General features: G+C 38.3%; 1 protein-coding gene across 1 annotated transcript in view; it reads left to right on the forward strand.

Annotated features, from left to right (window-relative positions):
* Positions 1–25,287, forward strand: part of LOC146312021 (protocadherin-15-like) — a 232,436-nt gene that overhangs the window by 130,610 nt on the left and 76,539 nt on the right. The window contains exons 21-26 of the mRNA XM_084740319.1: positions 7,016–7,135; positions 7,250–7,435; positions 9,294–9,530; positions 10,827–10,943; positions 13,385–13,525; positions 16,056–16,168. Of these exons, the coding sequence (XP_084596445.1) occupies positions 7,016–7,135; positions 7,250–7,435; positions 9,294–9,530; positions 10,827–10,943; positions 13,385–13,525; positions 16,056–16,168 (914 nt within the window). The remainder of the gene's footprint in view (positions 1–7,015; positions 7,136–7,249; positions 7,436–9,293; positions 9,531–10,826; positions 10,944–13,384; positions 13,526–16,055; positions 16,169–25,287) is intronic.

Genomic DNA, 25,287 nt, shown 5'->3' on the forward strand with positions numbered 1-25,287 from the left:
CAAATACTTTTATCTAGCTAAATTTCTTTTAAAGTTGATTAATTTACAGTCTACAGTTTTATCCCTCCACGGCAGCCATCCCTCCTCCAAGGCTGTGAGAGACAACACAGCACCAGATGATTTTGCTGATTTTCACACCTTGAACCACAGAGAGAGGAATGAATCAGTGAAAGCACCTGCTGCAGTTGTTTGCTGGAATGAAAAAAAGTTGCAAACTGGTGGTTGTTCGGAGCGTGATTGCTTGTCCCTGCAGCATAGTCATTTACTTTCCACATGTATTGTCAGTGGCCATACACTGCACAAACATGCCTTGGTGAAAACAAACTATACATTTTCTTTCTTTCTCTTAACGTCTTTCAAATTGATTCATAAGAACTTTGAAGGGAAAGACCTTCAAGAAGATTATCGATCTGTCCTCATGCCAGTGGAGTGGCGAATGATGTTTTCATTTACCACAACAACATCTCACTATTTATTCTGATTCAGTACATCCTACAAATCCACCATTAATGCTAGGGAGCAGAACATTGATTTAAATGAACTGGAAAAAGGATATGGGATGCATGATGTCTTTCTTGTCTTTATATTAATATGTTTGCATTTACAGTAGCTGGCAGCACTTTTTTCCAATGTTTTTGGCCTCTGACAACTTAAAATGAGTAGATGTGTGCTTACAACCCCTAATTATTCAGTGTAACTTTGGGTCATTGAATTTTCCTTTCAGAAATGTGATTTTTGTATTAAAATGTAAAAATTAATATTGAAATAGGTGTTTTTTTTTCCTTTTCTTTTAAAAAAACATGTTTTGATTTTCATTTCCTACTTCATCCCCAAAAAAGAAAGGAAAAAAAGAACACTGAACTGAAAAATATTCATACTTTGAGACCAGATGTGGTCATTTACAAGATGAAAGCATCCAATGTGCCAGTGTTGCTTTCATCAGGACTAAAATATCTGGAAACCTACTCTGATATGTTTTTAGACATAGCAAGCTGACCTGTCATCTTCAGAAATCTCACTGCGCTCAAGTGAATTGCCTTTTTTTCTTTCTGTTTTCCAGTGATTTTGTTTTTTTGTTATATGAAATAGAAAATGAAAATCAAACCAGCTCTTCACTTTTGACCATGACAAAGAAAAACACTTTGTATTTCGATTTAGTTAAAAATAAAAGAAAATCAAATAAGCACTTGTTTGTTGTTTTCTAATATCCATTTCTGGAAAAAAAATCAAATGACCAAAAAATATCAAAAGGTAGAATGAGCCATTAATTTACAAGGGGGGTAAAAAGCAAATTTTCAAGGTAAGCCTGACAAAAGAGGCACTACTGCTCTAAAACCAACCAACACAACACAGAGCAAGTAGAAATACATTTTTAGTGGAGACGGGCAATGCACTTATGGTTCATTTGTCATTTGGATGTCTATACCGTATGTGTGTTTCTCCTGCAGAAAAATACATTATATTATATGACACTGCACCAAACAGTTGAAATGAAGTCAGGTGAAGCACAAAATTTACCTGATGGGAAGCAGAGCCTAAAAGAAAAAATAAGAGGGCCACAAATACAGAAGCAATCACACACAAACACACTAATCCACAATGCAGGATCAAGACGACTGGAGCGATGGCTTGTCTCTATGCGTAACTTGCTGAGGAACGACTCCCATACTGTTATAATACCTGACTGTATGGTTTATTGGTGCAGCAAAAGAAATGTGCTCAGAGATGGAAGAAGAAAATCTCTAATTTAGTTTCAGTTGCAGGTACTTCTGGCTGTATCTAGGAATGAAATTAGAGGTGGAGGTGAGAAAGTGATGAAAAGAGAAAAGAAAAAAAGGAGGGAAATTGGAAGAAAAGAGGTATGAGCACCCGAACAGGAAAGGCAGAGCTAGCGATTGTAGAGATAGAGTATATTTCAGGCCTTAAGCTGCTTTTTTTTGTCAGTGTGTGTTGAAAGGAAGCAGGAGCAACGCAGCTGAGACATTAATCCTATTGTGTTTCTGGCTTTTAACTGTCTGGCAATGTAATTATGCTGGAAGAACTGTGAGAAAGACGGTGAGGGAGGGATAAGACGAGAGAGAGAGAGAAAAAAAGAAGAGGAAGGACAGTGGCAGAGAGAGTCACACATGCACACACACTTTCTACAATGCCTGTCTCCAGGAACTGCAGACATCAATACATTTGACATCAAGACGATTAATCTAGCCGACTATCTACAGGAGTTCACCCAGTGTTTAAGATGCAATGCTATGACAGCTTTACTGTAGGCAGCTTGAGGGAACGTTTAATGGACAATAATGTTTCCCTGTCATATATCAAATATCATAATTCTTTATAGTTTATGTAGGCGGGAGTTACACTCCATTTATCTTCCCTCAGTTTTTCTAGTCAGTTCAGTCGGCTGATATCACACAGGGCTGAATTTCTTAACTCTCACAAAATGATGTGAGATAAACATTGGGCCTATTTAGTTGTGCTATTAAGTAACTTTTTCCCTCTTGAAATACATGTGAAATACAAGTGAAAAACAGTCCTGGAACCTAAATAATATTTATTATCTGTTGATAACAGCTTGACAATGTGTCACTATAGGGAATAGTTTTGAAAAATACGCTCATTCACTTTCTTGCTGGGAGTTAGGTGACATCACCCCGTTATCTGTACATTAAAATATAGTAATGGTTAGCTTAACTTAGCATAATGCTTGGAAACAGAAGGAAACAGCTAGCTTGGTTTGGCTCTGTCCGAAGGTCATCTTTACTTCATACCAAAACTAAAGTGTAAAAATTATAATTGACTGTTGCACAGCACAAAACGTTATGTGCTGGACTATTTCTTGGCACGGCGGCGGAGAGGCTGTGAGGTCACCTCACAGCAAGGACTCCCCCGGCTGGCTGGGACCCGTCTGTGGCTCGGGAGTTTGTGGCTGGAGCCTTTCTGTGCCGAGTTTGCATGTTCTGTCTGTGTCTGTCTGGGCTCTTCCCTCCACAGACCAAAGACATGCAGGTTAATAGGTTAATTTGTGACTCTAAATAGCCTCTGGGCGTGAATGTGAGCATGAACGGTTGTTTGTCTCTGTGTGTCAGCCCTGTGATAAACTGGCAACCTGTCCGCGCCTCTCACCCAGTGTCAGCTGGGACCGGCTCCAGCCCTTCATGACCCTCCAAAGGATAAGCGGTTATAGATAACGGATGGACAATGAATATTTTCTGAGCCTGTCCAATAAATTGGTCATTGCTGAAATAGCATTTTAATTAGGGAGCTTCATTTCACATTTATGTCATATCCAAATTATAATAATTCATCATCCAAGTTGTATTTATAACTGCAAGACTGATTTTTTTTTTTCTGAAAATGTATCTAAACTTGACAGCCACTGATAGAGAAGTGTCTGAAAACCAAAAAATGTTCAATCAGTTCTTTTACACCGCTTTGCATGGATGTGTCTTTGGAAATGCAAACATATGAACACAGACATTACATCCAATTCTCCTTTTTTTCTACAAAACTTACCCAGTTGCAAATTGAGTCTTGTTTCCTTTCTCTTAGTTTCCTTACTTTCTTTCTCACTTTCTTTTCTACTCTGTGTCTCTCATTGTCCATGTTTCATTCTGTGTCTTTCTCTTCTCCAAACAACTCAAGATAATCACCCAAAAGCTGGATGCTCCATTACATTTCTAATAGTTTTACACCCAGATATCGATACATCACTGAATACGATCACATCAAGAGGACTTCGTTCCTCTCTCTTACATTCTACACAAAATGGCCAAGAAAAAAACACATTTATTAATCCTCATAGTCACTGTGTGAAGTAAAATGAAAGTTTAATGATCCAAAATTGGGCAAACAGTGGAAAAATGGGTCACAGCAACAGCAAGAAGTGACACAGCAGAGCAAATAAAATGGAATATAGATATGAAATGAGTAATTGGGATTAGATAAACATATTCAAATGACAATTTTGACACTGCAACTAAAGTTATAATTTAAAATGTTCAAGCTATATAGAGTAGAAAGTTACAGCCTATATATATTATATGATAAACATGCTGCAAGTCACAATGCATTAGTTTGACATCTCATGGCCTTCATCCACAGATTGAGTTTGATGGATCAATGAAATTTGCTTTTTTGTTTTTGTTTAGAACGAACTTTCATGTTAAACATAATAGTTACATGCTGCTTTGTTTCTCCATACTTTCAGTGATCCAATTATAAAAGTATTATTTTAATACATTTACATCAACAGTGGGATTTAAATTCAGCTGCCATTACTCCATGTTGTGTTTCAGCTAATAATATTTTCCCTCTGTGTTGAATCTCAGTCTTCTTTTTGAGTGACTTGTCAGGGAGATGCTGCCTTCTTTTGTTACCTCACTGCTTTGGCTGAATAGTGAGCAGAAGGGTTTGTATGGGCACGAATGTGACACTAGTAACTGAATTTGAATCATTTAACTTGAATTGCTCAACTTGAATAATTGCAATAATAAATTGACTTGGAATCACATTTATGGAATAACAGTGGATCCAACACCACATTACTCTACCAGTAGTGCCTCATCACTGCCCACTCATCCTACAATAAAAACATGAACAACAAACATGAGTAGCTTTTAATAGTTTCAAGACTTCTCCAAACGAAAGTATCGCGTATCAAGGAATGAATACAAAAGTTAAAGTTTACCAGCCATCTTTACCTGTTAGCAGCGTGAATATACTGGTGCTTGATGTTACTTGACCTGCAGGCTGTGCTTCGCTTGAGGCAGCAGGAGCGCTTGATATGGTGCTGAATGTTGCTGCACGTCTCCACACTGGTAAAGAAGGTTCAGAAATGGCTGCATTTCTTCAATTTCCCATGCCATGTCCTTGTTAACTTCTACAGAAGACCAATAAAAGCATCCTGATTGCAAACATTACAAACTGGCGTGGGATGCGCATGGCCCAGGACAGAAAAACTCTCTGAAAGAATACCTGCATAGAGCCCAAAGGATACTAAAAGATAATACCCACCACCAGCAGTCACAGCCTGTTCACTCTGCTGCCATCTGGCAAGAGATACAGAAGTATCCGCAGCCATGCCACCAGACTGATGAGCAGCTTCTTCCCTCAAGCTGTGAGGCTGCTTAATTCATCCTCAGCAGTACACCAAATGAATTTATTTGTTCTGTATTTTTTCTATATATTTATCTTTTCAGCCAGCCATCAGCCAGAGAGGGAACCACATCAAAATCTCATTTTACAACCTTGTCATAAATGATGAATAAATCACCTTGTATGGTAATATCTTTTGTCAAAGACAATTTATCATCACTTGTTTTCTAAGAAATTAACACTGAAACATAATGTATGCAAATACCATAAAGATTGAACTTAATCATAAGGCTGTCATGTTTTACTATAATCAACTTTAAAATAATCCTCCACGCTAACTTTGTTATGTAAAGTCCTGTCTTCTCAAGCTCTGACTGATAACATTAAACACACACACAGTTTTCTTATCGTTAGCCATAAGAACAGGTTTGAAGCAATTATTTTTAAAACTTGCTACAGCACTAACTCTCAACTTATATTTTTCTTTTGGGGACTTTTAGAGTCAAAAAGCAACGTAAGCAAACGTTCACCGCACACACCCAAACGCACACTCACAGACCATGTTGATATTTCCTCAGTTCTGCTCGCCTCTGCTCTGGTCTCATCTATTTTAATGCCGGCAGAGTGCTGATTGGAGGAAGAAACTCCGGATAGCAATTTGTCACCTTCTCAACACCTTATTTTATTAGTTGAAAGAGATGATGTGGAGACGGAGTCAGAGTTTGACTGTAGTCCATGAATGCGGAAAGATAGTCAGATGAAAGTGCAACAAAGGAAAGAAGACACTCTGTGTTACCTTTTTCCGAGTGAAAATTGAAACCACTGTCTCATTAACTCTGGAAAAGTTGAACAATTGCTACTGTTGGAAAGTAAGTTTAACTCCTCTGGACAAGTTGCACTTAGGGGAAAAAGGAGAGCCGACGCCAGGAGAAATGAGAGACAGGCAGAGAATGGATCACCAAGGTCTGTCTTTGTCACCTTGTCAAAGCTGAAAGTGTGAATTTTCACCCATTGTAAAACTTACAGACAGGAGCAAAAACATGAAGGAGTAAGAAGTAGTATGAAAGGAAAAAAGATTTTTTTCTTACAACTGTGACCTATCTTTGCTGATGTTTAAGACTGTATAGAATGGTTTGTTAGAAGTACTGTTGAAGGTCAGAAGACCTAATACAAATGAATTGTGATCGCATACCCATCTGTAAATAATTTTCAGGCCTCTCTCCCTTTTATACAGGCACACACACTCACCCACTTACATATATATGTATATATATACTGTATATACATACACAAATATTATAAATATTGTTCTTTATTCTAGAAGGAGAAAGCAGAAGCATTGTTGACAAAACCAAAAGAAGTTAAGAGTATAATTTGTACATATTCATAGAAATACTCGCACACACATTTGGATTAATTTGAGAGGAAACTCACTTTTAATTAAACAAATGATTTGCCTCAAAGGCTTTCTGATGTATTGCATGCATTTCAAAACAGATCATTTAAACCTTAAGTCCTTATTTTCTTAAAGGAGCAATATGGAACAACTGTGGATCCAAAAATGAGTGCTGCAGTCCAAATAGGGAGTGTCATAGATGTATATCATGTAGGTTGAAATCCTGTGGTCGAAGCAAGTTGCTTTACGACTCATAAACAACAAACTCATTAATTTAACCTTTAATAAACACAAAACAGGCAAACAATAATACGAGTTATGGAGCGGAATAGAAATTTCAAAGGAGGACACTGTGGCTGTAGTATTGTTGTCAGACAAGCAAGTATTTCAACTCTGTGTTTTTCCTTCATTTCTGATGACGTATCATGGTCATTTTGTGATTCTGATTACAATAAATATACTACAGATTACTCATTTAATGTTTGTTTGTGTGCATGTGTGTTATTTCTGCGTATCTGTGTTTAGGCTACGGACCCAGATCTGGGGACAAGTGGTCAAGTCCATTATCGGCTGGTCAACCACCAGAAGCTGTTCTCCATCAATGCCACTGGAGCAATTCACACTACGGTGCCACTTGACAGAGAGGTCAGAAGAAGTGATATATGTGTCCAGCTTTCACATGAATGTCACTGTCACTGAAAGCAATACAAAAGAAGACGGCGGTAAACAGGCTGAATGTATTTCTCTGTCATCCTTAAGGTGAAAGGCCACTACTTTCTGATCGTTGAAGCCTGGGATGGTGCTGTCGACCCCCGGCGATCCAGATTAACGCTGTCTGTCACTGTTCTGGATGTAGATGACAACAGTCCGACATTCACCCAACAAGCTTACAATGTCAGCCTACCAGAGAACAGCCCCAAAGATACAGTCATATTACAGTTAAAGGTGAGTGGGTGGATTGATGGATTAGTCTATCTGCAGCTAATGTAGTGTTATACTGTACAGTATAAGCCTTCTGGGAAAAATGCCTAAGTCAATGTCTGAGAAATTGTGTGGTTCCACTATGTAAATACGCACATCACCACTAAATCATCCCACCTGATGTATTGGCTGGTTTTAGCTTCATGCAGTTATATCTGCATCAGCTGATAATTAACAAGAACCGTACAGAAATGCCAGAGAGGTTTTCAGAAATACAATCTGTGTTACATTATTTGTAGTTTATTTTCAGCCAAATGATTTCCCGCTCAGTACAAATGCTCATCACAACTTTCAAAAAAAAAAATCTTATTTAAGAGATTCTAATAAAATACGCATACATCACATTAAATATACACTACCATTCAAAAGTTAGGATTCATCTGTTAGATTAATGCTTTTCTTCTTTTCTTCAATAATAGCCATTTATCAAATACAAACAGCATAAGTCAGAACTCAAATGTATTATTTAAATTTGAAATAGTTTTGGTCCCAAAAGAAGAATAATTAAATGATTAAAACTCCCATTTAAATGATACAGTGTTGCATGACGGGGGCAATACTGTTGTCAACATTTTTCTCCCATATACCCGCTGAGTTTCAATTTGTTTCCAGTCCAGAGAAGCATAAATTTCCTTTGATTATTATTGAACCACAACAGTGCAGTTGTGCTCTAAATATTTTGGGAACCCACTTTTATTTGGGAGCTCTGCGGTCGACTCAGTGGTTAGACTAAATAAGTTTAAAATGTGATTTGTCGGTCCATAGTGAGTTTAGCTAATGTCCAATTCCAATTCCAGTAGTGCTAATCCCCTACTAACCCTCTATTTCTTCTTCCATGCCTGTTAATTCCGGCTTGTTAAATGTGTTATTGCACTGAACAGTGAAATGGGATCCTGGTCCTCTTTAAATCTGCACAGATTTTGATGCTATGCTTCCACGTTCTTTTACCAGTGACTTGTAATTTCTTCTACTCCTATTTAACTCTTGATCAGAGGTTTAATTGTCTCTGGTTGAGCCATTGTAAATCATTTGATTCTCAAAACATAACTTCCTTTTTGCAAACCCTTCATACAAAATAACATACAGTATATTTGTAAAGAGGTAGAGGTAGAGTCTCACTGATGGTCTCGTTTTCTTTTCTAGGTCAAATAGTGGCAGCAGAATTAAACTGAGACTGTTTTATAAGCAGTTTAAAATTCCTGGTAGTAGGTTTAAGCACCAAACTAGGGGCCATGGCATTAATGTTCTGAGTTATTACTGCTCTTTCAACCAGTTGGAATCAAGTTGCCTGCAGGTCAAAACTGAGCTGCCCTTGAATTCAGTTCAATAAAAGTGCTGCAAGTCATAAATTCTGAGTTACTGAGTCCACTCAATGAGACTCATCATCATAGTCATACTTAGAGATATTTCCATGAATGTCCTTTCAAATGATAAATTTGGTTTTATTTAACATTCTGGCCAGCACTAGATACATCTTAAAAAGTCAGAATTTTAGTTTGACAACACTTGAGGACACACTGCGTTCTTGTGAAATGTGAAAAAGCAAAAAAAAACAGATTTTCCTTTCAGCTACAAAGTAAAATAGTCGCAGAAGGAAAAATAAGATACGGACCAGCGACTAGACTATAAATTCTACCACCACAGGCATTTCTGACATACCAGCTCAACACAGACCTAATGAAAATACTACAGTCTGCTACTCGGTCCAGCACATTGAGATGCTTGTCCTTCTGGCAAATATAAAAAATTCAAGTTGCCATAAAATTCACAAGGCGATGATATTACTTTCTTTCCCATCCTCGAACTCTTTATTTCTCTGTAGGCGATAGACGCTGACCTCGGCTCCAACCTCACATATCGAATCAGAACTGAAGGCTTGGACCAGGACGTCGCTCAGCTATTCCACATCGACCCATTCACTGGAGAGCTGTCAGTTCTCAAGGTTCTGGACTACGAGGCTCTGACCGACTCTGAACCCGTGTACACATTCAGTGTAGAGGCTGTGGACACCAAGGGAACCATGCCTCCTGGACTGGCCTCTGTTACTGTCAGAGTCATGGTGGGTGTTTGTTTAAAGAGTTGGCTTGTCTAAGAATAAGGACAGAAGGATAAGTGAGGTCAACGTGTCTGTCTCGCAGGATTTTATTCTTTATCAGCTGTGGAAAAACAACTGCGGAGGAGAAAATGATTATTGGAGTCTCTGGAATTGCTCATTTGTATGTCCTTTGCCTCCAAGATTACAGATATGAGCCAAAACAAAGTGCTGCTTGGCACAAAGTCACTATTTTGTTGATGCAGAAAGTCAGAAGCTGCATATTTACACTGTAAATAAGCAAGTTTGCTGGCATTGACTGTAACCGCTGTGATGAGCAAGAAGTGGTCGAGGCAGCATTGCACAAATTTTTCGCTTTCAGTTGGATTTCAGTGCAGAGCAATCAACCAACTTAGGGTTTATCAGTGTCAGAAAATAGTCTAATCATGAATAAATGGTGAAATTTGTTGTTGAAGCTGTTTTCCATTTAGGCCTTGGACACCATTTAATGTTCTAATATACTGTACTGTTGCCAGCTGGCAAGCTTGTGGTGTTTTTTTTTTAAATGTGACTGATACCACTACAGGCTGGACTGAGCATCATTTAAAAAATGATGATATCAATGTCAATATCAGTACCCTGAAAGTGATACCAATAAAAATCGAATGCAGATACTGTTTAACTGGATAGGTTTCCATACTTCTTGGTACTGGCTTATTTCGATCGATACCTATTAAGTACCCAAACCTACTACAGGCCAATATTTGTAGTTAAAAATAGGAATGGATTTTCAGCAAAGTCAGAAAAAATCAGAAAAATCTGGACAAGCCCCCTGCATCTCTGCATCTCAATTTGACAACTGCAAAGCAAATGTTATAATCCACCATGCAGCCAAGTGATTAATAAAGACAAAAAAAAAAAGGACCCACAGGTGTTCTTCCTATGATCATCCCATTTATTCCACTCACTACTGCATCTATTTACTGACAGATGAACTGACTTTTTTTTCTAACTCAAAGCCAAAACAAAACCTTAAAAGAACTAATTTGTGGTCTCTTTTGTGAAGGCCAAATGCTCCCTATGAAGAGTGAATCCACTTTAGTGAGTAATTTTGATGACCGCAGGGCGAAAGTGAAAATGAGAATTAAGTTAGATTCAAGAATCAGAATGAAAGCCAAAAAAGCAGCTGTTTGCAAAGTCAGTTTAAATTAACCGTGGAATTTCAGGCACATGCTGGAAACCAAAAACAGTTTGGTGTACTGTATGTTTACAATGCTAATGCCATACTACTCTGTGTGTGTGGGTGTGTTTATCTCTCTTCAGGACATGAATGACTTTTCTCCGGTATTCAGCCAGTCAGTGTACCGAGGCATGGTTGCCCCTAATGCTGTCAAGGGAACCATCGTAACCACAGTGACGGCCAATGACTCTGACCCTGCGGTGAGCATTTCCAGCCGCTGCTATTCAATCAAACTGTTTTTCGCAGTCTGTTCCCCAAATTGTGTATGGGAATGATGCAGGATAATGAAGCTTGTCTCCACTGTGTGTGTGTGTTTGCACTTTGTTCTCCTGTTGTTTTTTTTTACCCCAGTGTAGCACTTAGTGATCCCTCAATTGGGCTTTTAACACTAAACATCTTTGTAATATAGGCTGCTTTATTCTGCGCGCTGTAAAATGAAGGTTATCTCACTTTAGAGTTCCATTGTGAGCCATTAGATAGTCTGGTGCAGTTAACCCAGGTTTGAAAGGTTGTAAAATGCTCATACCGGGATCTAAGTGTGTGTGTGAATATAGCTTATGAGGATTTGCTGAGTCACACAGCCTTTTGTTTAGATGCAGATCTGAAACGCAGCGGCTGAGTGTGGAAAAATAGCTCTCATATTTATCAGAAACAGAAAACAACCAGCTGGTGAATTTTCAATTTTACTGTATGGTAAATCATCAAATAAATATTTATGAAAAATAGCAGAAACACAGAAGTGTCTTTACTCTGCATTACTCTTCAAGAAGCCATGATCTTATTTTCAATCCGCCATCTCCGTCTGAAATCTTCTACATTGGCGATGTTGCCCCATAAGCCTCTTTAAAAGCCCCGTGTTCCTCTTACTAATGTGCTTGCCGTCTTCCTGCATCAGCAGAATTGATTGAGACTTGAGGGTTAAGCATCGAGCTAGACTCTCTTGGGTCAAAAAGTATCATTATACTGTCCAGGCTGCATACTTTAAAAGCTCCCAGTGCTCAAACAAGGTACTAAATAGCACATTAACAGCCCTTGATATATACTGTATGTAGAATATTTGAGTGTTGATGTCATTTATACCCTTCAGACCTAAAGTTTACCTCTGAAATACAAATCTTTATAAGAATTTGTCACAGTGAAGTTTTGCTGACTCACTATGAGCTGTTATTTAATGAAAGCTTACAGTGGAGCAGACAGCTCTGAAGGACTGCAGTGCTTATACAACCTCTAACTCATTTCACAAGAAATGACAGTAAAATAGAATAATAACGACTGTTTATCTGGTATATGATTTTCAGAAAAATCTATATTGTTTTTACACTGTATTCTCCCCTGATCTCTAGTTCGTGGTTGTAAAATTTCGAGGTCACAGTAGGTCATTACAGCGAGGTCAAGTTTAAGAAAATGGTCTCACTTGAACAGGGACTAACCACACATGAATACAGTTCACCATATTCACACAGTGGGTGATTCTCCCCTGACATCAAGCTCAGGGTGGTAAGGTCAAATGTATTGACATGAATAAAAGATGAATGCTACATCCCCACTTACTCCCACTGCCATAAGTGAGGTCAAAATATTTTGGATACCATCTTGCACTGGTGATGTCGTTTTTGGAGCCAGAGTCTGTGCAGTAGTGACCAGTGTTGGACCTGCACTTTCTTGTCAAATTGTCATGTCACCGATTTCAAATTGATCAGTAGCTGAAAAGACGGTGGATATTGAAAATCTGGAGGGACGTGGGGCCACATTTCAAGGTAAAACAATATATTTGCTAACCTAGTAGCTACTAGAGAATAGTTACCATTAGCATTAAATTAGTAGTAAATTAATCGTAAAATATCAATGGAAGTTTCATTTGCGGCTTTCCTTTCGTGTGACTGTAACGTTTACTAAGAAGTGGTTTAATGCTAATGTTAGTTGCTGTCTAACGTTGGTAATGTGTTAACAAATACATATTTTTTTTAACCTGAAATATGGCCCCATGTCCCTCTTGATTTTCACGATCAAGTGTCTTTTCAGTTGCTGATCAGCCAGGAGTCGGTTTGTCAGATATCCTACATTTATACACCTTGCAACCTGAAACACAGCAGTACGACACTATCCTTTTGATAACAGCATTTCACCTTCTCGCCCTGAGTGTGACGTCAGAGGAAAGTGACCACGAGAGTCTCAGCTTTGCATTAGTGCCCAGTTATTCAATTGCAGCAGTGTTTAGGGATCCCAGTATGCAGAAATGTTCAATTAGAATACTTCAAAATAATAGTATTAAACGGCATGCAAAAAAACGTATTTTCATGTTGAAGCGCAACATCAAGTGACTCTTTTGAAAATGCCCATGCAAGTTTCTACCCCTCGTCAAAATTTAGCCTAACTTTTGATTCATATTTAGCCCCCTTCCCAACAAGCTTGGTACCAAGACAGGGACACACTTTTTGACATTTAGGGCCTAACTAATTGCTTTGAATTTTAAATAGAGCAACATTCATTACATAATCATTACTACAGTATGCTTTCATTTTGATGCTACTGCAAAAAGTGTGTAAAAGTGGCAGCATTCCAAGCAGGCAGAGATATTTCATCCTAATGCCACATTCATCTAAATCTGTCATCCTAAATATACTTCTCTTCTCTTTCATAGCGTACTCCAGCAGGTTTAGTTCGCTATAAAGTGGACCAGGAGGCTTTTCCGTACTCTGCAAGTATATTTGGTGTAGACGAAAAGACGGGACATGTTGTGACCAGAGTGAACCTCAACGAGGAGCCCAACCTCAAGTTCAGTGTAAGTATCCACACACAAAGTTGACTTACAGGTCACCAGTAATCCATAATGTACACTATGCTGTATGCCAGTGGTCAGGACCCCCCACAGGGGGCAACATGGTGAAACTTTGGGGTTGTGAGAGGATTTTCGGGAAAGTAAATAAGAAAAAGTAATTCTGCTGCACCAGATGATGCTTACTTGCTTCAGGAAATGTCAGTCTATTTAAAATCAAATAATATCAAAAGGGAACATTTCTTTTCTTTGTTCTTAATTTTCAAAATTTTCAGTTTATATTCAGGACACATATAAATTACATAAGACAAATAAAATCCCAACAGACTCAAGCATAATAAGAAAAGAGATGTTTTCATGCTGTTACATAGTCAGGTATTATTGGAGCACAGGTAAAGGATAGACTGACACATCTAACAATTATTTATCTTTAAGATAGTCAATAGACCCCGGCCTTGATTCGATGCTGTAGATTTGTAGGACCATTTCCCTTCATTTGTGTGATTATGATTATTTTGTTGAGCCATTTCTGGAAGCTGAGGGTGTACAGTATGTGATTTCCAGACACACAAAATCATCTTGGCAGCTACCGTTTGTACATGACGTTAAAGAAGCAAGTTTGAATTTTTGTCTATCCTTCATTCCCAGTGTTTTCAGACACCTCAGGATTCAGCTCAGTGGACGAGGTTCTTTCAGATGGTTAGTAGATACAGAGGTTGTGAATAGACCTATAACACTAGATATCGGGTGTCTGGAGTCTGGAAGAAATTGCCGGAGCTTGAAGAAGGGGCAAGTCTTTGGCATGATTTCAAAATTTGGAATTTTATCTTATCTTAGTTTGGAGACAGCCAGAAAAGGAGAGAAAAAAAAATCAGAAGTGTAAAATTTTGTTTTTGTCAGTCCGTAAAGGGAAAACAACTCTTTGATTAAACTTGATTGAGAGGTTGAGAGGTTGGCAACCCTTGCAACCCCTGTTGCCAAACTCTGTAAACAGCACTCTGTAAAAGATGCCTGAGGCTCAGTTTCATCTACATGACACTGATCAGAACTGGATACAAAACAAAAGTGTATTTTTTATTTAACACTCACATTATAAAACATGCACATCTACAATGGAAAGGTTTTAACTTCCATGAGGCAGTAATTTATTCATTGTATTGAATATAATCAAGTGGCAGTGAGTCCACTGTATATCACAAAGTAAATACAGTATGCTGAATCACTTAATGTAATTCCCAATCAATCAAATTGATCTATTCAAACTGTAAACACTGGCACGGGGGCTGTAGTACAATACAGACATCATTATTGGAGAGGAATTATCTGATGCATCCCTGCTTTGCTGTAGCTTTTGGAATTTAGTGTGTGGAGGGATTGGGACAACATCACATGAAATGAGTCATTAAACATTTATTTGATCATCACTTTCAGATTGTACTTGCTTACTTGTAGCATTTGTGTACATAAAGGTGTCTTTTGTACAGAGCGCTCTTATAAATCCCTATCCACTGTACAAAGTATACCGCAGTAGCTTATTAGTTTCAAAACTGCCTTTTTCCCCAGCTGCACTCCTCAATGGGGCTTTGGGCCATGCTAATTTCATCTTTTCATTGGGCTTTAATTAACACAACAAGGATTCAGCGTCCTCTGAAGATGTCACTCAGGGGACTAATTCTACTTCGTTTGCTCCCAATAACTCAAACAAAATGAATCAGTCCAACACTGTGTACAATTTTGGTAGTGTGACTGAGGTAGATGCTGTTTAAGGTATCATTGTTAATAGGACACACAGTCAGTTAGACAGTCTCACTGACACATAACAAACTTCTATCTAATTTTCTCTTGAAAGCACCACAGCTTTGGGTATTTTAAAAAAACAATTTTGGAGCAGTTTGGCATGCATAAGCAAGTTTGCAAGGTTAAAAACAAACAGGTTCAAAACTAAAAAGCAACCAATTCTAATAATCATTGCAGTTGAAAAACGGAGTGAGATTGAGTGAGTTTCCACCAGTTAAAGTTATCTATGTGCTCCTGGTTGGTGTGAGTTATCGTATGAATATAAAGAAGGGCAATGAAACATCAGTAACAATTTCCTGGCTGAGTAAGAGGCAGGAAACACAATATTTTCAATGTCTTGATATTTAAGTTTGCCCCTCATTAGGATTCCTTTGGGTCCGGTTAACAGTGGTTACCCCCCAATTAAATGAAGAAGAAAGGCTAAGCAGGAAAAAATAAGCACACCAGTGGGATGCACACTCATCCTATTCTCCAATTCCCATGCAAATAATGTGCTTTTAGAAAGCAGGCAACAAAGATGCAGACAATTATTTTGGTTTAGTATCAGCCTGTCTTGCATTAGGTGCATCCATTTATTTGGCTGTCAGCAGACTGTGTAAAGGTGTGAACTGATGTCTTTGCAATGTTAGAAGGTATAAACAGAGAGCAGTGGTGGCACCAGACAGCAACATTGCAAACAATCGTGGATATCGACTGAATGTTGTGACTCTGTCTTTACCTACGTGTGTTTGATTGGCAGCTGGTGGTGGTGGCTTATGATGATGGCAAGCCTGCAAAGGAGAACACAACTCTGGTAGAGATCACAGTCCTCCAGCCTTCTGTCATTCCTGTGTTCACTCAGGAGGAATACAGGTACACACACACACACACACACACACACACACACACACACACACACACACACACGCACGCGCACACACATGCATGCGCACACAGTGCATGCTTATATAATCCTTAAAATTTCACTTCTGGTGGCAAAACCTGCTGTTCCTGGTGATAACATTAAGAACATCATAGTAGTACAAGTACCATAGGGCCGTTCAAAATGCCTCATTTATGGATCACTGGGGTCAGGAAAAGCAGTTTGTGCAGCTATTATGTCAAAAATACAACTGGAGAATATGAGCAATTTGCCTATCGGTCTTCTTTGTACCTCACTAATGCTACACTTGTACTGTCGCAAATATTCATACTCTTCAGCTCTGCTCTTATGGATTATATCATTACATGATGTATACATGTGCACCCAAATTATATGCAGTGTGCACATGTGCTGGCTCCCGTCTTTTGAATTTTGATGTTTGTGTCATTTCCCGTGAATCCACCGCAGACAATGCACACTACTATAAAGAGTGGCAACTACAAAGTTGAAATAAACCCTTCATTCACCTCATTTGATGTGAAAATATTTCAGTTGTTTTCTGATGTCCAACCTTCGTCTCACTCTTCTCTTGATATTTTGACCAAACCAAACCAAAGTTGGTGATTGTTGGAGCAATGGAGAGTTTGTGTCTGTCAAGTTTGAAGGAGGTGTGTTTTACAATTTTTAGAAAATTACTGTTTCTGTAAATGGAGTCTAGTTGGTTTTGGTGATGAATGGTTTGTTTCTGAATAACAAAAAGGATCTTACTCTTTAACCAGGATACTTTCCATAATGTTGTCAAACACACATACTAACAATCTGAGTCTGTCAGTGGCAAAACAAACACTTTTAGTGGATGCACTTTGACAGTCCACAATTGCCTATAACAAATTGTTGTTCCCTTTATTCACTTAGACACAAAAACATGGGAAAATAGGGCTCATGCTGATACAGAGAAAAATACAATTGCTCTTTTGGGGCAGCCCTACATAATTGCTGCCATCCTTACTAGTGAGAGAGATGCTCATTGTTAACATAATTAATGTTAGTCAGATTTTATCATAATTTAAACACACAGCATGTTCTTGCATATTTTCTATTCATGCATCCGTACAATAGATTTCATGTAGCCATCTATACACAGAAAGAAGAGATCTTGCCATGATGCTTAGTTGTTGCTTTGTTCTGTTTTTCTGTTTGAGCATCAGAGATATACACGTTCTTCTCACTGAAAATAAATAAATGCTAGACTTGTTGTTCGTCTGGTTGCTGACGAGACCTACTGAATGCAAAGATTGCTTTTTTGACCAAAACAAGAGAGAGATGTCTGCCTACCTGAACATTTACCTGCAGAAGCTGTAAACCACTAATAAAACACCAATAAACCTGGAGGCTGATATTTCACGCTCCGCCAGACTGACCCACACACAAACACATGCACAGAGTTTATACTTGCTGTCTTGTGCAGCCATTTGGTTGCTGCATGAGTGGAAATCCAATGGAGAGAGAGAGAGACATCAATCTCAGTTTCACACACCCAACCAAAAAAAAAGCATCTGAAGTTTTGGATGATAGTTGCTCCTCCTGGCTGAGACAAATGATCTGTTTTTCATCTGCAGAATTAATAAATGGCATCAATTTACTGTAGGTGTAATTAAGATATGGAGAGGGAGGTTGAACATGCAAAGAGCAGAATCTTTTATGATGAACTTTTCTCTGATGGATTAAAGCAAAGAGCACTTAATATGGTTCTACTGCCCCATATTTCACTATAGAACATTAAAAATATAACACAGCTATGCAAAATCACGCTACAGGGAACAAGAAGAAATTTTTCAGAGAACTGTTTTCTCTGACCAGAAGCTCTACACACACACACACACACACACACACACATAGGTGGTAAAGGCACCAGTTTACCTCCTGGGCATTGCCAAGGTGCCCCTTGGCAAGGCACTGAATCCCTAACTGTTCGGGGTGTCTGACTATGTGGCAGGCCTTCCTCTCCCTCTTTGGCATCTCTCTATACATCGATGTATGTATATAGGTTCTGTTTGTGCATGTGTGTATATTTCAGTACAATAACAAGTGAAAAATTTGAATTTCCCCTCGAGGCCCACGCCACCGCTGCCTCTTCCTTCCACTTCTCCCTCTGCTTCTGACTAGAGATGCACCCAAATCCTAATACGTTATTTGGGAAAGCACAGATAATTCAAGGAAAACAGATACTTGTTCTTTCTGAAGTTGCTCATCAGTATTTGGAAGTATATTGCAATAGTTTTTTTTTTTTCTGTCTGTAGAACATGTTTTTCAGTTTCTTATTTTTCAATATCTCCCAGTTAAAAGGGAGGTGGTGGTGGGATTCAGACAGTTACAAACTCAGTTCAGCTAAAAATAAAAAGAGATGCCAACATTAAATCATTTTAATGTATTGAAGGCACAATAATTGCATTGTCAATGAATATTAGGGTAGAAAATGAAATGTTTGCCCAATTTATGCGACTTCTGGTATAAACCATGGTCACTTCTGATCCTCTATCCAGATATAGATACAGAGACAGATAATGTTGTTGGTTGATCAGACAAATAATAACGTCTTTTTGCACCTTACTCCTTTTGTCTCATTTTGACATTTTTATGACAACTTGTCTGAAACCTTGAGAGAAGCACATAAAGGTCCCGCGGAGGCCATTAACGTAAAAATAAAGTGAGAACCAGCCTAAATGTCCTCACTTTGAAAAATGGTCCCTATTTCAAAGGTTAAAACTCATGCTGGTCCTCACAAAGGCAGCTACACGAACGCAAACATGCACACACACAATCAAACAGATGGCGTTAAGTCTGGACAGCATGATTGGTGTTTACTTGTTTAATTCAATTTTGATTACAACTTAAATGATGTGCTTTAGTGTCATGAGATACCAGAAACAAATAAAAAAAAATGTATGAACTTAAGCCAGTCTGTTTTCATTATACAAATCTCACAGTTCCACTCAAAACAAATGTGTACAGCAGCATCAGCTGTGAGCGGCAGCAGCACACTTTTCACCACCTACTGGAAATGTATAAAAATAAACAGGCACTCATTCCAAACTAATATAAAACGCACACAAGGGCACAGTGGGTGGTCACCTCCTCTGTGCTCGCCATCGGTCTGTCTATAACCCACCACCAGTTTCAGGTCGGCTGGCCGATGCATGTTATTTCTTTTCAGTTTGTTTGCATGCTTTAGTATTGAATTTTGCAAAGATGGCTGACCGTGCCCCCTGGCAGTGGAAAAGCATATAGAGAGCTGTTTACAAAGCAAGAATACATTAAACGTATCATAAAGAAACAGTGTTTAATATTGTTCTTTTAATCCAAAACTAAGCAAAAGAAAGTGTTTTCCTTCCTTCTCTAGCTGTAGAAATGTCTGTCTCTGAAGCTGTGAAACAACAATAAATTTGGTGGATTGATTGCGTATTTTTTGTAAAGACAGCACACACGCTTCACACTTTTTTATTCGCTGTGTGTTCTGAAATATCAATAAACTCAGCACTCACACACAACAAACTCAACAGACATTCATAAATTTGTAGTCTTACCTCAGACACATACACACTCTCAAGTCATCATTATAACTCTTCTGTTTGGAGCTTGTTTTATGAGGTCATGGGGTCACTTCAGGTTTTCTCTTCTTGGATCAGCTAGACTGAGGGTGTGAGTCAGGTCAGATGTGAAATTGAACTATAATCTACAGCCATTATCTCTGTTTCTAAGTCTTGATCATTCACTCTTTGTCTTTTCTCATCTCTCGTCAAATATATAAACATTTTTCTTAATTACCTTTCTTGTTCTTCTACTCTGTCATATTACTGTCACTCTCTGTCTTTTATTAGAGATCCAAGCAGCAAATCTGCTGGAAACCGTTTATATCAGTTAGGATTACTCTTCTTCTTCTTCTTCTTCTTAGCCAACCATAACCATAAATCTCAGAAACAAAATTATTTTTGTTCTGGATTTTGTGAGCCCTGAAGAATCGATCCATGAAAGACAACCCCATTTTCACTTGGATGTGCTATTAAGAACTTTGTCTACAAAGTAGTGTAACAAATCTCTGCATGTTTGGATGCTAGGTTCAAGCTTTGCTGAAAAGTCCCTGGATATTCTGCCACTAGGCGGTGCACAAATGCAAAATGTTTTTCATACAATCACACAATCCTGGCTCATGACTCAGTCAATGGATGAATTTGGGTAATGGCTGATTAAAAAAGGTTAAAACTTGGCCCCAAGCCCCACAAAATTCTGTCTGAACCTGACCCAGACCTGTCCATTATTAGCATATTTCATCCTGAACCCCATTACAGCCCAAAATTTTCTTAACAAGCTTCACTGTATGTGCTAAACAGTAGGAGTTGGCAGTGATCATTGTATTTTATTTTTAAAAGTATTGTATTTTATGGCTGCATCTGTCATTCGGCCATCATGTAGACAGAATAATAAGTTAATTATCCGCAGGAGAAATTTCATGTTCTTTTGTGGCAGGTGGGAAAAATATGTGAAGATAATGGTATCAGCATCAGCAGTTACTAAAACTACATGGAACATATTGGCAAATCAGATATTGCCAAAAATCCAATATTGTGCATCCCTTCTCCACAAGTCTTCATGGAAATGCCACCAAAATTCTCTAGATGGTAGACATCAAGAGAAGTCTGGGTGAAATAGTGAGTCCACAGTGATATTCAATGCCTTGCTGTAATTTGTACTATCCTATGTCGTCTTTTTTCAAAATGCTATCATCAAATTCTGATTTTTGTAAGGGTTTTAAGTACACACAAAAATAATCCAGTTTTCCACATCTAATGTTATTGACTCAACTTGTGAGGTGTGTGGAAAGCTGTGTCTCCCCAGTGATACAGTAACCTTCTATGGGGATACAAAGATCAAGATTTCAAACTCTCATCAGTCTCTCTATATGTCTGTTTTTCCCTCCACAATGACGATGAAGGGAGTGAATCGGTCTCCTTCCACTTGCTTGCTGTGTTGTCTGTTAGGCACAAGATTGAAGACATCAGACTTATTGCACAAGAGGATGCTTAGAAACATATTTTTTCCAAATGTTTCAAAATGACGGTTCTGAAAAGAGACCAGCCATCCGACCTTGAGCCAATCAAAGTCAGCTTTTTGTGACTGATTGTTTGTTAGAGAGAGAGCATGCATTTTCTGTCGTCTTTTTATTCCCTCTTCAGATTGTGTTTCCTTTTTCCTTGTCTTCCTGTTTCCCTCCTCATGTCTACCTTCATCACACGTCAAAGCATTCCACAGTTTTATATGCAGAGTATGTGTTTAGGCATTTTACTATGATGCAATCCACTTTCACATTGCTTTTGCCATCTGTCATGCATCATGCAAGAATCACCCAGCTGCCTCTGTGACGACTCAGTATTCAATGTTAAACTTTGACGCTGATTTTATAGAAGAAATGCATCTGCATTTGCATAACAGTTGCTTTGAGCGTCCCTTATCCAAACACCTGAGCGAGTACTATGCTAATAAGCTTGTTTAGGAGTCATTTGCAACATCAGTGTCAATACAGAAATCTTTTCCCACTATTTCAGACAAAATTTCAAGATGTCAAGCTTTGTCTTTCACACAGAGCAGAGTAAAGCTCCTCTCTATTTTTAGGAAAAGGGTTAGAGGCAAAAAAGAGAGTTGTCAGCCAGCCATATAATACTGCATTTATGAATATGTAACATAGCTTCCAGCTAAAGGTGTTTGTGCCTGTGAGTGTGCGCTAGACTCCGTCTGTATTTGTATTGTATTTGTTAATCAATACACAGTTCACATTAATGCCTGCACGTGCACACTTTTATGTTTGTGCACTGTGGATGTCCCTTTCTCTGGGTATTTGTCTTTTGTATGGCTCTTGTGTGCCTTATTTTACATTTTTGTGTCTGTATTTTAGGCTGTGTGCATGTGTGTGTGTGAGAGAGAGAGATAGTTTTTGTGTTTTTGTTCTTGTAATTCCATGTTGTATTCACTCAGAGTACAGTGTACCAGCTTTGAATTAATTATCCCAGCTTTATTGAATAAAAGCTAACCATTGTACCACTGTGGTTTTAAGAGCTTACTAATGCAGCTTAATGATTTTGTATGGTTTCAACATGCAGGCTTCTAGCCATGGGCAAGGCTGAGTTAGTAATATTGATTCCTATATTTAAAAAGGGAGTTGCAGCGAAAGAAGGGATCTGTTAAGTCACATTTTCTGTTCATCACCACATTAAAAGATGAAATTTTAAATGCCCTTTTACATCCAGATTTAGTTATCTCCACATGCTAACACTTTAAAAAGCATTTTGTATGTGCCCTTCATTTATAAAGGGCATGCTATTAAAGCCGCTATGTGCTGAACCAGCCAGTTCTCACCAGAACAGTGTGTCCAGGTCAAATGCGCAAGCAGCTCATTCCGACTCATGATTCCCATTATTGTTAGGCAGCGGATGCTTAAATATGACAGGAAAAGTATAAAGAGCAAGGTGAGGTGGATGGATGGCTCAAACAAACAAACTTCAACACAAGAGACTGGGCTCTGTGAAACAAAAACTCAACATGGAGGTATTTAAAGTTTGAATTGAATTAAGTTCAATTATGTGTGTGACTTACATCACTTCATCTCCATCATGTGAGTGATGTCATTTCTGTCACTTGACATCCGTGCTGTAGTTATTTGAACCCCAACTACGATTGTTACCTCAACCTACATAAGCAATTTTGTTGCCTAAACCTACGAGTAGTTTTTTATGGCTAAACCTGACCAGTGCGATCATTGTAGAATGTAAACCACAAGTATAATGTCACATGTCTTAAGTCACACGACTTACGTAACATAGCTAAGGTACAGTAAGACAACCTATACTAAACAAAGTAATTGTGACACAAGTACTATGCATTTATTTGTTTGTTGATTTGTATGTTTTATTGGCACCACTTTACAATAACGCTACCCTTCTAAATAATTTATAAATGGGTTGTAATTAGTATTACTAATTAATCTTACTAATGATTTGCTGACGTAAGTGGTAAAAGGAAATGGTTTAAAAAAAAAAGTCAAGACAAACAATATTGCTAAAGCCACAGTGTTTGAATCTTGTAATTTGATTTATCAGTTTGATATGCCAAATGAAAATGAAAGTAAAAAAGAAATGAGATATGGTGCTTAACATTATAGATAAATGTGGGATCACTATTTGGCAAGCAACAGCTCATTGTTGCTATTTTTTATCTAATGTGTTATAACAGGTAATTAATGATATTTGTGTTTACGACCTAATAATAAACATATATAAACCATTTATGAGGGCAGTCTTATTTTAAAGTGGTACTGCTTTATTTTTACAACAATTAAAATAAAAGTCCCTCATTATCATATCTGGTTTAGACAACGCATATCTTGAGACTGCTGTGGGGTGACACGCTTAAATTTAAAATGTAATTGATTGCTTGTTTAATCAGCTTTCAACAGACTTCATTACTTTCCAGTGTTCAGTTTTAAAGTTCTTGGTGTGTGACCCTGACAAGGATAAGCAAAAGAACAACATGGATTAACAAAAAAAAGAAAGAAAGGATTTGATGAGCTATTCTATTGACAATATTTGCACAAAATAATAATGTCAGTCTAACCTCAGTGTATCAGGGATAGAAGGTAGTAAACTGAAATGTCCCGGAGAAAAGCACGGATGGACCCATGAGATGTGAAAGTATATATGCTGTTAAGGCCTCGGTAGAGGATGGTGGCCAGTCGACCACGAAACTTCAAAACAACCCAGACTTTCAATAACAGTTGTTGGTGAAACCCCCACTGAGAAAAAGTTTCCTTACTCCTGTTTGTCAGACCACATCATTTTGTAAGAGCTTGTCAACTCACAGTCACGGTATTTTTGAAAATAGTTAATGTAGAAAAGTAACGCACACCAGGGGTTGTAGTGGGGTGGTGATTCATTTCATTTCAATCATTTTAAAGATACTAACAGTTGAAGAAGTGAGGGTAAAAGTCAGATGCATTAGAAGTCGCTTTTTAACCTTTACAGCTGACGTTAATTTTCATATCCAGTGGGCTGCAGCACAGAGCCACAACAAAAGTGTCCTTATTCTTAAAGATTGAACACAAGAAGTCCACAACATTACAAATTGCCAGTGCATAATTCAGTTTTTCAACTTGATTCGCCATTGCTGTTGGAGTTGTACACATTGTCTTCAGCTGCGACCAGCAGCGCTGTAAGAATATGTGGCCATCAGCTTTATCGGATGCATAGTAGGTTGGTAAACTGGTCCACAAAAATGTTAATGTTAAAATATTTTTCACCCTAGGAGGCTGAAATTTGGCATGGAGGTCAAATTCACTCTAATAAGCAAAAAGAAGTTGTGGGAGTTAGGGTGGCCTATCCCAAAAGGCACATAACTTCTAAATGGATTCATGTAACTCATGAACTGTCAGTTGTATATTTTTGCGAGAGGTATCGTTGGTAGGAGCCATTATCATTACTATCAGTAGTGATACTATAGTATGCCATGCCCCTTTTCAGAACTCATGAACAGGTTCTCATCGTCTCTTGTGGGAGGCTTCATTCATCTTAGCTGAGAGTTCCTGGCCACATTCGGCCCGGACAAAGTGTGGCAAATCATTTATTTAAACAGAAACAGCGGTGCATTGAACACGCTGTTGTGTGGACGAAGCACACTGCACTGCAACAAATTGGTAATATTGGTAATATGTTTATATATATGTTCCTGCTTATTGGGTGACACTTCTGACCCACCAAACGAGAGAAAAGATACCTGAATGACTGTTGCACGCTGTTGCGCGCCATTTTAAGGAAACATGTCTTTCAATGTGGAAATTGTAACAAAATGGTGAATGCCAGTTTTTTTAGATTGAACTCGCCCTCTATTTCTGTATCTTAGCCACACACCCCATGACCCATTACCTGTTCGTTTTAGGCTCTTGTGGGAGTCATTATTGGACTAAGCAGAGTTCATTTTTCATTGGTGGTGGTTTGCCTCATCCCTTATACTTTAGTCACACCCCCTTTCATAACTCATGAACCATTTGTCATATAGCCTTGTGGCT

This window comes from Lutjanus erythropterus, chromosome 17 (genome assembly GCF_056507025.1).
Source record: "Lutjanus erythropterus isolate fLutEry1 chromosome 17, fLutEry1.hap2, whole genome shotgun sequence".
Taxonomy (NCBI): Eukaryota; Metazoa; Chordata; class Actinopteri; order Lutjaniformes; family Lutjanidae; genus Lutjanus; species Lutjanus erythropterus.